We start from the raw sequence: 17467 nt of genomic DNA, 5'->3' as shown, positions 1-17467 counted from the left end.
AGCTTCTTAGGTTGATGTAGTCCCATTTGTTTATTTTGCATTTGACTGCCTGTGCTTTTGGTGACTTTTCTAAAAAGTCCGTTCCCATTTTTATATCTTGGAGAATGCTTCCTATTTTTCCTCTAATAGTTTGATGGTTTCTATGTGCAGATTTAGGTCCTTGATCCATTTAGAGCTGATTTTTATATATATATATATACAATGATAGATGAGGGGGTGAGAAAAGTCTTGATTTTTACTTTTGCAGACTTAAATCTAATTGTTCCAAGAGCATTTTGTTGAACAAACCAGGCTTTTCCTTGGATTTTTTTCAGTTCTCTTGTCAAGGATTAGTAGGCTAAACATGTGTGGTCTTACTTCTGGTGTCTATTCTGTTCCATTGATCTTCTCTGTATCAATATGATAATATTTTAATGACCACTGTCCTGTAGTGTGTCTTGATGTTTGGAATTGTGATTCCTCCAGCCTCAGGATGAAGTTTTGCATCATGTATTTTTCCGCTATGAGAAGGATAGTGTTTTGATTTTGATTAGGATCACTATTGGGAAAATATAAGTAAAAATCACTTTGAGATTCTACCTGACTCCAGTGAGATTGGTCTACATCCAGAAATCTATTAATACCACCTACTGGCATGGATGTGAGGAAGAAGTTATACAATTGCACGGTTGGTGGCACCATAGGCTAGTGCACCCACCGTAGAAGTCAGCATGGAGAGTGCTCAGATCCAAAGGAAGGGGCATCTGTATATAAGAAACAGACATGCAGCTCTGTATTTATAGCAGCACAATCTATAATAGCAAAGACAAGGGAACAACCCAGATGTCCTTCAAAAGAGAAATGAATAAACAAACTGTGGTACATCTGCTCTATGGAAAACTAGCAAGTCACTAAAAAGAATAAAATTCTAGTATTTGCAACAAAATGGTCCCAAATGAAGACTGTTATGCTTAGTGAACTAAGCCTAAAAGAACAAATATCATATGTTCTGATTAAAGACAACATGCATGCAATATATGAAATAGACAGATATATAGGTAAACATTTACATACATACTTTCTCACAGATGAGCTGTACAGTGGAAATTAGCATACCAGAAAGTGAAGATACATTGTAGTGTGCATCTCTACTCCCAAATAAAAGAACGACTCCCAATGAAACCATTAAATACATCTTGAAAATATGATATTAAACAAAATAACATATTAAAATTGTACCACTGGCAATTTAAATAACTAAATTAATCAGCAACCAGGACAATCTAGTGCAAAATAGGATTTTTACAATCCATTGCTCTTGCATACTATGTATCAGTAGCTTTCTGAGCTTTTACGTTGAGTAAATATGCCCTCACATATTTTTAAAATTTATCTGAACTGGGGAGCATTCCATCTGGTTAAGAATTTTAACAGGTTCTGGAAAAATTCATATGTACATACAAATAGACAAACAACAGAAATCTAGTAAAATCCAAAAGGTGCATATGCATATCCATAACTCAGATACGTCACTCTCAGATGGTACCTCAGTAGGGGGCCGGATCAGATTCAATTCAGGCTCTAGTCATTACATCACGTTTGATATTACTAACATCTACTGCTAATACCATGGAATTTAGAGGTTTGTTCCCTCGACCGAGGCTCTGGTGTGGCTGTGCAGCACATCATTCGCCCAAGCATGCAAGGAGAGCACCCCTGTGGACTCTGCTCCGATGTTATCATTTCCTGTACTGTTCCACACATCCTGTCCCCTCAGTAGCCCCAGGAGGGCCACTCTTCACTTTTTACTTCAGTTCTATCCCGCACAACTTAGCAGGGAAATGTTATGAGAAAGTGAGCTATGACGAAACATGTCTCATGCTGCCATTTGTCCGGTAGCTGACGTGACTACATCTATTTTGTTCAGTTTCTCTGTTGTTTAACGCAAAGGAGTAGGACCAATATCAGTTATTTTGTCATGACTGGATTTTCATGCTTTATTATCATAAGAAAACTGCATATATTATACTCATATAATGCATACATATTAATATGAATGTGGTTTATAATGTATTTGTATAATTGCTCAGGTTTAGGACCAACATTGTAGTTTCAGTAAATTTTCATTATCCAGAATTTATTTTCTTGTGGTAGAATGATAATAGTATTGCATTTTATGATTGTTCAATAATATACAGAAAACATTTTTGATTATGCACTGTATATTGGAATACACACAATGGTTAATGCTATTCAATATATATATTATTACATACAGAGATACTGAGAAAGAATGTCACTAAAACATCCATAATCATTATTTCAGGAGAATGTTTATTGTCTAACCGCTGAATTTCTGTGAATTTTACATTGACTTTCTTTTAATTATCAAAATAGCTTATTTTGATCGCAATTGATTTCCAAAAATTTTGATATTTAAAAACCAATTAGCTTCTATTGTCTTGCAATTACCAACAGTTTTTTCAGAAAAGTATTGATGACTGAAATTTCTAAAAATTTTTGCATGTCAGGAAAGCAAGGACATACAGGAGAAGATTACGAATGCTAATATCTTAACACTATATGACCAACAGTAAGCATATACTTCCTTTTGCTTCGTTTTTCTTGCTTATAAAATTTATTTGGGGCCCTTAATTACCAGAAAATATAGATGCAATTTAGAAAATAAGTATTAAATGTGTAGATTTTCATACTATGATAACATTACCCATATTGTGATCAAGTGTTTCTTAAACAAAGAAGGTACTTAAAAAATAATAATCCTTTATTTGTTGGCAGAAAAAGTAATAGTTCGTTGAGTAAATGATCTAATATTTATTTCTTAAAGGAATGTGGTTTTGGTAATTTTTCTTAATGTGCATTCTTCAGAATTTTTTCCTCCCAGTTAAAAGCATTAACCGAACAAAAATGTCCTCTCACATTCTCAATTTTCCTTATCCAAATAAAGTTGCTTAGAGCTCATTTTGTATTTAAATCATATATGACCAAAGATATATTTCCTAGGTTAAACTACAATTTATAAAGAATGTCCCCAGTTAATCTCAAAATTCCATGTTGCTGCAGTTAATTTGTTCAGCTAAGCATTTAGGAAAATTTGGACAGGATGATGCTTTTGTACTTAAACATCACTGAAAAAAGCAAATAAATAAATGTTCACTTTATTTGGAAGATACAGAGACCAAGAAAGATCTTCTGTCTGCGGGTTCGCTCTTGAAATGCCCACAATGGTCAGCACTGTGCCAGGTTGAAGTCAAGAGCCAACACAATGCAGCATCTTCTCTCATGTAGGTGGTAGGGATACAACTACTGGAGTCATCACCTGCTACTTCCCGAGATGTGCATGAGCAGGCAAGCGGATTTGGAAACAAGAGCTATGACTAAAACACAGGCACTCCAACAAGGGATGCAGCTATCCCAAGCGGCATCCTAAAAGCTGTGCCAAGGGTCTACTGTAGTGGCTCAACAGGCTACAACCTACAAGCGGCAGCATAGTAAATGAACATCGCTTCAGAAGCTAGCTGCTCTACTTCCCATTTACCTCCCTACTTGAACCCTGGAAAAGCAGCAGAGAATGGCTCAGGTCCTTGGGCCCTGCATTCATATGGACCAATGGCAAGAAGCTCCCAGCTCCTGACTTCACATCAGCTCAGCTCTGGTCTTAGCAGCCATTTGGAGAGTTAATCAGTGGATAGAAGAACTCTTTCCTTCTTTCTGCAAATTCAGTTTTCTAATAAAAAAAATAGAGCTTAAAAAAATTTAAAAGGCCATTCCAAATGCCACACTAGACTCTTTAAATGGAGAAGCAGGCCAAGTTTCTTTCTAACACACTGCTAAAAATTTAAGTTCCTGTGACATGATCTTTTCAGCTAATTGCCTTTTATCTTTAAAAGACAGCAAATTAGAATTAAGACCTAAATATCAAGAATATTTAGTGAAAAAAGTCTAACTATGTGAAACCAGCTTAAGTCAGGTATTTATGATCCAGGTTAAACATCTAAACCACTAATTCAATATTTCAATGGGCTTCCTTTCTTTTTCATGTGTTCTAACGTCAAGTGTCAGGTCGAGATAGGAGTTGAATTAATATAAAATACATTATTACCCTAACAAATCATTTCTCTAGCTATAATTATATACCAGTGAACTGAGCATGTTTATTTTATTTAATCTTCACAAGACCCAATGATATAATGATTGTACTCCAATTTTTCTGATGGTGAGATCTGATATTTGAAGGAAGGAACTTAATATTCTCACATCACACAATCCAGGGCAAAGCTGAAACCTGAACAAGAGCAATCTAAATACAAAGCTCATGTGTAATTGCTTCCGATACTATCCTCCATAAAGTTACTTTCATAATCTTGGCTTAAATTTTATTTTACTATATTAATATTGCTCTACATAAGATACTTGAATACACATAGTGATCAGTAATTAGCAAGTACATATTATTGTGCCTAAGAGAGGAAATCTGGATGAACAAACCCTCTGCTGACAATTCATAAAACAACTTTAAGCCAATTAAAACTTACATAAAATCTTAGTGTTTTTATATTTTGATACAAGCACCAGTAATCATATATTAATACAAAGATCAGTAATTTTTTTACAAAAGGAAGCATTAAAACTGAATAATAATATCACTAGCTTTAATTTATCTTTAAACGTCTCATATTTTCTTCTATTGGAAAGCTTTTGAGCAATTAAAAATGTGATTATTGATAAGGATATTTCTCTTATCATTTATGGGAAATGAGAAACAATATTTTCATTTTAAAATAAATTAAAAAATAGGACAAGTTTATGTGTTGATGAAACTTCAAAAAAATAATCCCGAATACATATTCACTTAAGAAACTTACTGGTTTTCTGATGGTGAAAATACCACAGCAAGATCTGTTGTCATTTCTTGTCAATATGCATTCAGTTTCTATCAGAGATAATTAAATCAGCGATATTATGAAGCAGAGAAATTTACAAGTTGCTATTGTTGTGCAATCAGTTCTAAATAAGCCAGAAAAAGTTTAATGTCGTCTTGATTAATCTATTGATGTTAATTACTGAATTAGTTACATTTCTTTACACATTTTCAATCACAAAAATTACAATAAAGTTATGGTTTAATACCACTTTCCCAAGGCTTTTACATACAGCACAAACTTTAACTTAAGTCACATTATATGAAAGCCATTATCATGATTAAATAAATTTATATTCAAATATAACATCATTGTTTATTTGAGAAGTAAAAGTTATTTCAAAAGCAACAAAACCCTGATAATATTTAACACTGGTTTTCAGTTGGTAAATATTTGTTTATACAATGAATTAATGTCAAAATTGAGCTTTCCAACTATTTTCTATACGTAGCAATACAATTCTATTTTTAAAGGTTATAAATTTCAATATTTTTGCAACTATTTTCACAGAAGCATGAAAACATACAGTACAGATTTCTATTATTTTCTATCTTCAGCTATTATCTGCCTCTTGTGCCCTTCTTAGACCAAGTTTTGTTAATGGAAATACAGGTATATACACAAATTTCTTCTCTTAGATTTTATGTATTTATGTGGAAGAAAATTTAAAACAATGAGATAAAATTTGTAACACATCCTAAATCAAATCATAAAAATTTGGCTCTTGTTAAATATCCAGCTAAAAATAAAAGATGCATTGTTTTGTATTGATACAGCACATAGTTCAACTTGTAGATACATTAACAATTTTATTCCCTTTCTTCTAAGCCTTTTATTTTACTATGTAGCAGTAAGTATTGATTTTTATTGTTTGTAGGCAATTTCCCAAATTTAAGAAGGAATATTTTTCAAAATCTTGGAGTTATTCCACAAAACCTAGAGGATGTTAATTCTATTATCTTTTTTTCAAATATTTTCATTTTGGCATTTTAGTAATGACAAAAAGAAAAAATGCTTAATAACACTTTCAAACAGTATCCCATTTTGATCCCCACAACATCCCTGTGGAGTAGGAAGATCATACATTAGTACCAGCATTTTACAATTAATTACCTAAAGATAGGGTGACAAAACAGCAACGGGAACATAAGAGCTGGACCTATAGTTTACGACCTTAAGTCTGACTTTGGCCAAACCATTGCACACCAACACGCTATTGCTCACACATCGTGTAAAATATTCAGTGAAATTCTGTGACACAAACAGGATCAAGCATCGTACCCTGCATTATTGGCATATGTCCATTTATAACCTACTCAAAGTAATAAATATGCATAAAACACTTACATTCACAAATTTATTGGAAAAAAACTGCCCCACAAAGAAATTTCATAGTAACATGTAACCAAGAAAAGGGCAAATGTCAATAATATATTCATGGATTTAGATTTTAGTTCCAATGATTATTGTTGTTCTAATGAATCTAGATTTATCTTTGGAATCTTTTTTCCCCAGAAAATAAAACACAGAAGTTCTTACCTAATACCATATAATAAATTGTGTAGCATAATGTGTACATTTTATTGGTTTGTAGATTTACATTTATTTAAGGGGAAATCTCTATATATAAACTTTGATTATCATTTGCAAATGTTCTATTTTTTGTTGGTAAAAGAATTAGAAATGAAGAAAATGAAACACAAAAGCAACTCAGATACAAGTAAACCTAGAACGCAGTGAAAGGAGCCATGAGTCATATTCAACAAAAATTCAAATGTTATATAAAACTTTGATAAGACAATTAAGAAAGAAAAGAATCATATTCTCAGGTCCATGCTAGAATCATTTTATAACTTTGATGACTTTCCTATAACAAGCATTTTATATTTCAAGTGCTCCTAGATAGCATATCATAAGGGAATATAGAAAATACATGATATTTTACCCAAGCTTGCTAGCAAGATTTTCCAGTGCTTACAGAGACACGTACAGGAGTCTAGTCCAAGTGCTTTATGTGGTACACATTAGAGTCCCTGCCATTTTATTATTTTTGCTTCCCTGTCTATCAAGCACAATTCATTAACTATATACCTAATAGATTCAGGTCCTCATAGTATGCTCTACAGCCCACCTACAATCGAATCTCTAAAAGAAGGCAGAAGATTATTTCTTTTGGAAAAAAAATATTGATTACAGAGTTATAACCAAATCTAGGGACCAAAACTTGGGGGCTCAAGACATTGAAATATGCCTTGAAATGACTTTCCAGATGATTCCTACAAGATTGTTGAGACTCACCCTCTGCCATCAGAGGCAATATTTTATGAAGCATCATTGTTTAGACTACTAGAAGCATGCAAAGTCATTTGTCAATGATGCAGGCATATTTATGAAAATATAAACCTGTGAATAAATGAAGCAGCAATACAACTGTTATTTCAAGTTAGTTCTAGTTAGAGACGAGCATTGTTAACTAACTGGTAAGATAAGTGGTGAAAGTCCAAATTTTCAGCTATATACCATTACTAAATTTGCTCAGACCCAGGTTGAAACGTCTAAATGGAAACAAGAACCACTGATGATCTTTGCTAACTACTTAGCATTAGGAATCTTCAGAACTCTAACTTCTGGGCTTCAGAACAGCTGAAACCTAAGAAGTAGCAGTACTGAATGAATGCCCAAGTCTCCTGAAGGAATCCCTGGAATTGAGCTGCACCTTCTACTGCTACTGAACAGAGCAGAGGAACGGTCTACACACGTGTGGAGCATGACTGCCAGAGTCCACACCTAAGCAGACTCATCCAAGTGAGGAAACTCGTGGGGTCGTGACCACCTTCCACCGGCAGACATACATCTGCTGTGCTTCGACTAACCAGAGGAATCGGCTTCGCTACAGCACACTCCTTAATCACAGTGATTATTTCCCAATTAAATCTTATCTATACACGCAACTATGTGCTTAATCCAATTGATATAGATAGCAATCACTGATAGAATTATTTATAATTTTATCATCAACACTTAAATGCAAGTTCCTGCAGAGGTCAATTCTATTTTATTTTCATGTTATCAGTACCAAACCATGTAACCAGTACATAGCAAGTCCTCAATAAATGTTTAGTGAATGGAAGTTGAATAAAGGTACCACAGTTACATCTGGCACATCTACCGCATTAATCCTTTGGAAGTGTGGAAATAAAATTTAATGTTAACAAAACCACAAAAAGGAACCACCACCAGGTAGAAAAAAAATGCCATGATAGGATCTCATTAATCCTGGAATGAGCATAGCTAGAGTATCATAGCTAAACATCTTTGAATATCCATCACTGAGCACAAAACACCTCTGTAAGCCTATGAATGGAAAACTATTTCATTTATTATAGTGATAAAAATCCTATTGCCATCAACAGTCAAGGCCAAGGAGAAAATAATTTAGTTCAGAAGAAAATTATTTTAAAAAATGACTGTGTTTTTCTGTTCTATGGTCGAAACTTTCAAGTAATTAGGTTATCTTTGTATAGCTACAAAGTATTTGAAAGGTTTCTAATCATTGATGATAAACTAATTAATATAACTGAATTTAAAGTATATCCAAGATCACTTCCCCTATTTGAAAAAATGATTTTTTCAATAGAACTTGAGTATTCAAAGTTTATGTGAAAAGATTTTTGTTCAAGCAAAAATGTGTCCACTTCTTTAACAATATGAAAAACTACACTTACAGTGCCATACAACACTAAGACTGACACCTGAAGGACTTTCAAATCTGCAAACTTTCCTATCATGACAAAAATCAGAAAATATTATTTACTATTTGCCCCTTTAAATTTTATTCTGTTTTCTAAAACATTCCTTAAGTTAAAGAGGGGGCATCTTGAGAGTTGAATTAAGTACACTGGACATATTTTATAGACAATAGATATGATCAAGGCCATTATAATCAGAGAATAAAGCATACATATGCATTTTTAGAACAACTGCACACTTTCACACAAAAATGAAGCTTGATTAAGTCATCAGAAGGCTGCATACACAATGCACAAAATACAGCTTAATATTCCACTTGCTCATGTTATTTCAAGTTAGTTCTTACATGCAACTTCTAAAGCATCTAGTCTGAATTGAGTGTCAGAATTTACTTGCCCTATAACAAATGCATCCAAAACTTTTCCAACTTCCTAATCAGTACATATTTTTACAGAGAAAAAGAAAGAGAAATTATTAATTTTTAAAATTACCCAGCAATTCCATTGCATCATCTTCATTATCAATATCTTCCTCTGTTATAGATGGAGTGGGGCTGTGGAGGGACTCAAAAGAATCTTGAGAGAGCATTGCTGCTAGAAGTTTCTTATGCTGTTGTTGCTGCTGCTTTAACCCTTTAGTCTTAGGCTCCATCTTTAAGCTAAGGACATATTTAAAATGCTAATTAGCTTCAGGAAGTAGAGAAAAATCCATGTACTATTTTCAGTTATTTTGTTATGCAAAGTAATACACAAACCAGTACATGTTTTAGTGTTTTGGCTGCTGTGCTTTTCATCCATCCAGCTCTCTGCTTATGGCTTGGGAAAGCAGCAGAGTATGCCCCAACTCCTTGGAATCCTGTACCCACCCGGAAGACCTGAAGATGCTCCTGGCTTCTAGCTACCCATAGGCTCAGTTCTGGTCATTGCAGCCATTTGGGGAGTGAAAGAGTTGATGGGGGCATTTTTCTCTCTGACTCTCCTTCTCTCTGAAAATCTGATCTGCCATTCCAATAAAACACAAAATAAAATAAATCTTTTTAAAAAAATGTAAAAAGAAGCTACAACATCTAGATTATTATTCCTTCGTTTAGGGAAAAAAAAACCTCCATGTAGGAAAAACACATGGAATAACATAAATCCTTTAACATACTATTCTAAGATTTTTGGAAAAGCTTTCTTTAATTTCTTTTGCTGGTGTATAAACAGTTTTCCCAGCATCACTTATTGAGAGATGTATTCTCTTTCCCAGCAAATTATCTTGCCCTGTGCAGTGATTTAAATTTGTCCATTCTTACAGTTTTTAGTGACTCATTTTGTGTTACAAATTACAGTTTTCATGGTATCATCACAGTCAATAGATTTTTGTACTAGTATCAATATTTACCACCTTCCCTTCTGAATGTTCAGGTTTTCTACTTTTAAATACGTATGACTTTCAGTATCAGATAGTGTCATTTTTGTTGGACTTGTCAATCATCAATTATAACATTCATGAGGCAAAGCTACCATACAAAATAGGTGCTCATAAAGTTCATGAAAAGCATGTATTAAAAGAAATCTTAATGGATTTAAATGTTCTGCACAGAATAAGCTTATCCTTTAGTCTCACTCCCCATGATTTTTTAAAAAAATATGTCTTTTATTTGTTTATTAAAATTTATTTGAAAGGCAAATGGTGAGGAACGCAGTGGGAAAGAGATCTCCCATCTACTGGTTCAGGCTTCAAAAGGCCAGGAGAATCTGGGCTGCACCAGGTCAGAGTCAGGAGCCCAACCTTCCTAAGAGTCGCCAGTGTGAGTGGCAAGAACTAAAGTACTGCAGACATCATCTGCTACTCTCCAGCATGCCCACTAGCTGGAAGCTGAATCCACGGTGGAAGAGATGGTACTTGAACCAGGGCACTCATGTATGAAATGCAGGCATCCAAAGTGGCAACTCAACCGATGCACAAACAGCTGTTCCTTCTATGAATTTTTTAAGGTACTCTGATATTCCCATATTTCAGTTATTTCTCTTTTTTTCCTATCATGATGTTCTATGTCTCTTTCATCATTTCCTTTCTGTCTGAAGAACTACCTGCAGGAATCCTTTTACGGGTATATCCCACAGCAACCCTTCCTACCAGTTTTCCATTGTTTACAGATAACTTTGTTGCCTCAACATTCAGGAAATATGGTTTGATTACATATGGAATTTATGATTACCATGTATTTGCTGCTGACGCTTCCTTCTGGCTTCTGAATTTTCAGATGAGAAATTCAGTTATTTTCAATTGAGATTCCCCTGCAAATAATGTGTCATTTAAATATGGCTGTTGTTAAAATTTCTTTATTAATATTAGTGTCCAGAAGTTTACTTACATAGCTTATCATGGAATTTCTTGGGTTTGTTTGGAGTTTTTCAACTTCTTAAACCTGTAGGTTCTATCTTACACCAAACTGAAGAAGTTTTCAACAGCTACTTTACGTTCCACTTAATGTTCACCCTTTTCCTGGGACTCAAGTGACGAGACTGCCACATTATTTTACTGTTCCTCCTAAATCCTAAGGCTGTGTCATAATTTCTTTTACTCTATTTGCTCACTTTTGTTCAGAATAGGAAAATCCCATGATGGCGTCCTTACTAGGTATGGGTCTATCCCCCGCCAACTTCACTGTTAAGTTCATCCAGCAAAATTTATCTTTTTATATGTTTTCATTTTAATATTTTCCACTTGATTCTTTTTTATGACTTTTTATTTACTTGATGGTAGTTTCTATGCTTGGTTACATGGGAATTGAAGGTACTTACTGGAGCATGTTTATGATGTCACTATCTGACTCACCTCCATGTTGGCTGCAACTGGCCGCCTTTTATTATTCAAGCTGTGATTTTGCTTGTTCTTGGAGTAACTCATAATTTTTATTGTATCCTGCACAATTTGGCTACTATTTTAAGAGTCCTGGGGTTCTGTTTTAGAAGGAAACCACCTGCAGATCCTGGCTTCCTTTGTAGGTACAATAACAATCAGGACCATGGGATCTTTGTCAAGGCTATTTTAGTCTCCTTACTGTGATCCTTGCTAGAGATGTGGGAGGGAGAATACACTACCCGCATGTGTCATGTGGAGCCTCCAGGAACATTAAGGAAGTATCTGAGTGGAAGGTAAGGTGGGTTCCCATGCCATGCTCTGTAGCAGAAGGATGCCACTCAGTGGGAAAGGGAAATCTCAGGTCCTGGACAGTAACATTTCAGATTTCAATACAACTTAGGTCTCCAACACAGTCAACACTGTTGTTCAGATTTCATAAAAATGCATTTCTTTTAAAATAAATATTTTATTTAATAAAGCATCAGTGTTATTTCAAATAATTGAGTGCTTTTATTATTTCATAATGTTTAAATAAAGCATATGCACCAGCTTGCAAAATAATGAAAAAGGTTCATTTAGTCCTAGTTTGTATTAAAGGCACTTATCTTCCCACATCATTTCACTGCTTTTTAAATTGAGAAATAATGCAACAACTTAAAGGTTTTCTTTGCCCAGTTTTGGTCATTGACAATGAATGAAAATGCTTCAAAGCAAAATTTTAATTTAAATTGCTTAGATGATAGACATTTTACAATTAGATTATTTTATTTGAATCAAATGATGATAACTTCAGCTGCATTAGCTTTGATTAGAAGGGACATATATTTGAATGAAAAATAAATAGAGCCAGTTTATAGTTATTTGTCTCTTTCTTGGCTTCTTAATCTCAATGCAGATTATAGCAATGAGTACTAAATACAGTGGTTTGGCAATTCAAAAAGATTAGCAGCTGGAGAACAAGGGTCAGCATGGTGGCCCAGGCTGAATGCAACCTGCAATGGCCATGTCTCATATGGGCACTGGTTCATACCTCATCTGTCCCAATTTTGATTGGTTAATGGACTAGGAAAAGCCAGGAAGCTGGCCCAGTATCTGGGCCCGTGTCATCCATGTGGGAAACTTGGAAGAAGCTGTTGGTTTCTGGCTTCAGCCTGCCCCAGCACTGGGCTATGAGGCTATGTAGGGAGTGAACCAGTGAATAGATGACTCTCTCTATCTTATTCTCTCTCTCTCTTTATATCTCTGAAACTCTAGTTTTCAAAATCAATAAAAATCTCAAAAAACATATATTGTGTGAGAAATAGCTTTTTGTGCTTACTGAATAAATCAATTAACTTAATTTCCCTTTATAACTTGACATCCTATATGTTAAACTTAACAAGGATAAGGATAAAGTATTACATTTTATAACATACTATACTTAAAATATATTTTCTGTTTTCATGTACAGTCATGACTGTAAGGCAAGTTTTTCCTTTAGGAGTAAATAAAAATGCTCAATGTATTACTCTTTAGAACACACTTTTATTTAGAAGTACATATTTCACACAGATTCTGACAATGATCACACACTATGTCCCTAAATATACATATAAGTTGGTTGGAAAATAAGTAATTCATGCAGAAATAATACACACTGTATCTTGAAAATGAGTACTTATTTGAAAACACATACATGAGATACTTATTTCAACCTATAAAATACAATATAATTAATTTTTAAAAATCCATCTACAATAAAAACACTCTCGTTACAAAAACATACCTCTATTCAGATTTTAATCTAGCACCCTATTTCAGGCTATTACTGTTTTAATACGCCCTTTGGAGCTGAAGGTACTCCCTTACAAAATAATTATATTGTGTAACACCTTAAGGAATGTCTGTTACTAAATTCGCTATAAATCACAGTATAACTAAGTGGGATATGTAAAGAACATGCTGGAGCACAGGTCATGCCGAGTTAGGATCTTGCACCTACTGGTCTGGAAGCTCAGTCACAGTGTCTAAGGCAGAGGCCAGGACAAGTGAGGGACTAAATCAAGCTGAGTCAGAGCAACCACTGGCATGCATGTGATCTACAGCCGGGAACAGGCCCAGCTGGGGAGTTAAGGGGACACCCTAAGTGGGTTGAGGTTCCCACCAAGGGGCGCATGGGCTGGAATGGGGGCTGCGTTCTAACTAGGAAACAGTTGTAGTCTCCTGAGGCACTAGCGTGGGCTGGGATTGGATGCACCAGGCTGTCTGGTGTTCTGGAGGACCAGAGTAGATGTGGGATGGATTAGGCTAGGTCTCAACCCCCTACTGAGCCATGTGTGAACCGTATGTGAGCTGTATGTGAGCCCATGGCTGGGCTGAAACATCCAACAACAAGAACCAGAATGGGTTGAAGGCCAGTCAGGAAAAGCCACTGTTCCTGCTAAGACAGGAGGTGAACTGAGTAGGACTGGCTCAAGGACCCCCTGGTATGTGCAAAATCTGGCCTTGGGAGGGGTTCTGATGGAGGAGCCTGGGTAACTCCTCTGGCAGGACACAGACCCTGCAGGTAAGCGCAAGAAGCATGATAGGAAACAGCCCAGAAGAGGCCATGGAAAGTTTCCCACTGGCATACATATGGCAAGGGTTGGGGGCAGACCAGGCTGAATCAGTTCATGTCATGCACTGGTAAATCCGAACACCAGAACAGAGTGTGGGTCGAGCCAGGTTCAGTCGCAACAAAAACCAGTGCACAATATGGAATGCCAGGGTGAGGTTGCCTGTACTGGATGTGACTGCAGCACCCAACCAGCACGCGTGAGAACCAGGAAGGGAGGGGGCAGAGCCGGCAGGGGAATAAGGGGCTGTTCCCCTTGCTGGACAGTTACTCTTACTGGAGAGTGTGAGCTGGGATGGAGACAGACCAGACTAAGCAGGGCTGCAACACCCGTGGGCCTCATGTGGATTAGATGAGGGAAAAGCCAGGCTGGGCTGATTATTCCTACTGGTGCAAACAAAATTAGAGTGGGTGAGGGTTGTTTGGGCTTAGCCACAGCATCAGCTGGCAGAAGCTGGCACTGGGGGCTAATTCTGTCAAGTCAAACCACAGAACCACCTGAAGAGTGCATAAACCAGAAGTGAGAGAAACCTGGGAGGGAAATAGTGGGCTCCTCACTCTTGGGTTACCACTCCCATGGCAGGGCACAAAAACTAGGACAGGGGCTGGGGTGGCTAGACAGAGAGGCACTCAACAACATCTGTGAGGGCTGGATAGTTGAGCTGGTTAGATGGAACTAAGCTTCAATACCCATTGATGTGGGTTTAAAACATGGTTATATAGTTGCATTATTTATATTTTTGCTTCTATTTATGTTGTAAATGTATGATTAATTTTAATAACCCCAGGTATGTAATGAAGGTGCATGATTCCTCAGTACTAACTACACAGTCCATTGTAACTGATGCCGACAGGCAGATTCTGACAACTACAAAATGTCTTCAATCATTCTTCAGCACATAGGTTCTATGTGCCCTTATTTCCTTTCTTACTCAAATGTTTGTCTCATAAGCCCTCTTAATTCTAAATATTTTGAGAAGCTAAGTATGATGTAGCAGAGAACTGTAAGGAAATGTCCAGCAACACATCCATGTGATATTTCAAGAAATGCAGAGCTCTTTTAAGGCCCACACACAGACCACCTAATGGTCACAGACTCTGGGTTAGCATCATCTGTCCTATCCCTGAAGTTTCTCCATAATGCCCTCACAGTTGCCTTCATTTGAACCAGCAATTAACACTTCAATTGTCGGATATGTGTACCAAAGTTGTTGACCCTCTTCATCCAAAAATTGTATTTGAGGCACCCAAAGGAAAACATTTCAGGTAAGGTACATTATTTTTCAAAAAAGTGTCAGGAAAATATTTTGGCTAAGCTTCTACTCATTAGATTCAGGTTTATTTTGTGTGATGTCTATTAAACTTTGTTTAATCTAATGGTGAAAGTCCAACTTATTAAGCAACTAAGACTCTTCTTGAAAAGGAAAGTTGGCTATATGCTAATAGCCAACTCAAATTTTTTAGTAATTTAGTAAAATTAAGTAACAGCCACTCAAAACAAAACAAGAAACAAGCAAACAAACAAACAAACTCGTACATGGGAGAAAGTCAGTTGGGAAAATGGGAAATGAAGGCAGGAAAGAAAGAAAGAAAGGAAGGAAGGAAGGAAGAAAGAAAGAAAGAAAGAAAGAAAGAAAGAAAGAAAGAAAGAAAGAAAGAAAGAAAGAAAGAAAGAAAGAGAAAAACAAAAAGAAAAAGAAAGAGAAAAAAGAAAAAGAAAAAGAAAAAGAAAAAGAAAGAGAGAGAGAGAGAACCCACTTGATTTTACAGGTATCTAGTGATCTGGTACAGCCTGTGTCCCCTTCACAGATACCTATACGGACAATGTGCCAATCCCAAGAAGTGGGAAGTGGGAAACTAAGTGGGGAATGAATAAAATCATTCTTGAAAATCAAAGTTTCTTTTAAGGGTGTAGAATATGATTTTGTCAATGTTTAAGACTGTAAAATGATAGTACTAATTAGTTATTATTTCAGGGCAAGCTATTTAAATTTTTCTCTACAACCTTTGCTTTATCATCAAAAATCAGATCTAATGCTTTGTGAGTTACTGGTACGAATTCAGATAACCTGTTTTGAACATTACAAGTTGGGGAAAAATACAGTATCTAACCCTTAATTTATCTCATTTCTTTAATTGTACTCCATGGAAATACTTAATTTTTTTGTTTAACTGATGCAGAATCTTTACTACTTTATTTCAAATCATAATTTAAGTACAGCTAAAAATAAAACATAAAATAACTTTCAAAACAAGTATTTGGCTGAGATTATAGTGGACTGAGTATCTGGAATCAGGGATTCAATGAGAACTGCAGAACAGATCTGATTTTATTAAGAGGGAATGAAAGCTCACCACAGCTAGGAAGAAAATAGAAACCCTAATAATCGCAATATGTAGCGCTGATTATTGTTATGACTAAGTGAAAACCAACTGAAAGTTGACATGTCTCTATTTTACATTTTAGAATTAAAGATCTACCATTGACTAAAGGTCTAGTGGGTTTCATAAGTCTGGTATTAAAAATAAAATTACCCTCATTGACAGGTGAAATTGATCTGACATTTCACAAAAGAAGGTAAATGGATTTTTTAAAAGGGTTTTCTTCCTTTTCTAGAGGACACTTAAACTATTTAAATAATTTTGAAGTTATTTCTCATGAAACAGAGTCAATTTTCTCTGTGCCTGAAGCACTGTAATGAGTATTCTAAATTTCTTTCTCTCTAGCCAAGTGATAAGTCAAGGAAAAAATTCCCAGAAAGCTATCACATTGTAGAAAATACAATTTTCTCCTTCAGAAAGAATAGTTATTGGTTGCTGATAAGTTTAAAATAGGAAATACAAAGTTACCATTTTTATTCTATATACAGGAAAAACTCTCCTATGATAACACAGGAACTTTACATTTCTGCAACATGTCAATTCATGTTTTTTCGTGTTGGGTAAGCCAAGCCTCCAAAATGATTTTTATTCCAACTTCTTTGTAGAAATTTTCATTTATGTTTTGTGTTTTTCTCACTGAGGTTTGTGTCACGTACATGAAAAGTGATAATTCAGAAAGCAGATTTTCTGATAAAGTGATCTCACTATTTCAATGTTATTCCACTTTTTCCAGCACATAAACACTTAGGGCAAATCTCTTGCTACCATTTGAAGTATCAGGAGAAAAAAAAAGTACTTCCAAGTTCATAAGACATAGTGATTTTAAAAATTAACAAAGAAATTACAAATAATTATATCCAGCCAGTTTTGCCTTGTAAACTTTTCTAACGTAATGATTTACTCTTTATATTCTATAGTAACTCCACATCTTCTAGATTACTGTACATCCCATAATTTTCTTTTCCCTGAT

The 17467-nt window shown here is 35.3% G+C and overlaps 1 protein-coding gene across 1 annotated transcript in view; it reads right to left on the bottom strand.

Moving 5' to 3' along the window:
• Positions 1 to 287: 287 nt before the first annotated feature.
• The window catches only part of C9H8orf34 (chromosome 9 C8orf34 homolog), a 180641-nt gene continuing 163461 nt past the window's right edge, over positions 288 to 17467 (bottom strand). The window contains exons 7-8 of the mRNA XM_004588031.2: positions 9164 to 9330; positions 288 to 743 (exon numbers count right to left, since the gene is read on the bottom strand). Of these exons, the coding sequence (XP_004588088.2) occupies positions 706 to 743; positions 9164 to 9330 (205 nt within the window). The 3' untranslated portion in view covers positions 288 to 705. The remainder of the gene's footprint in view (positions 744 to 9163; positions 9331 to 17467) is intronic.

Source organism: Ochotona princeps, chromosome 9, assembly GCF_030435755.1.
Source record: "Ochotona princeps isolate mOchPri1 chromosome 9, mOchPri1.hap1, whole genome shotgun sequence".
Classification (NCBI taxonomy): Eukaryota; Metazoa; Chordata; class Mammalia; order Lagomorpha; family Ochotonidae; genus Ochotona; species Ochotona princeps.
The sequence above is the reverse complement of the archived record's forward strand: the minus strand, read 5'-3'. Positions and strand labels throughout refer to the sequence as shown.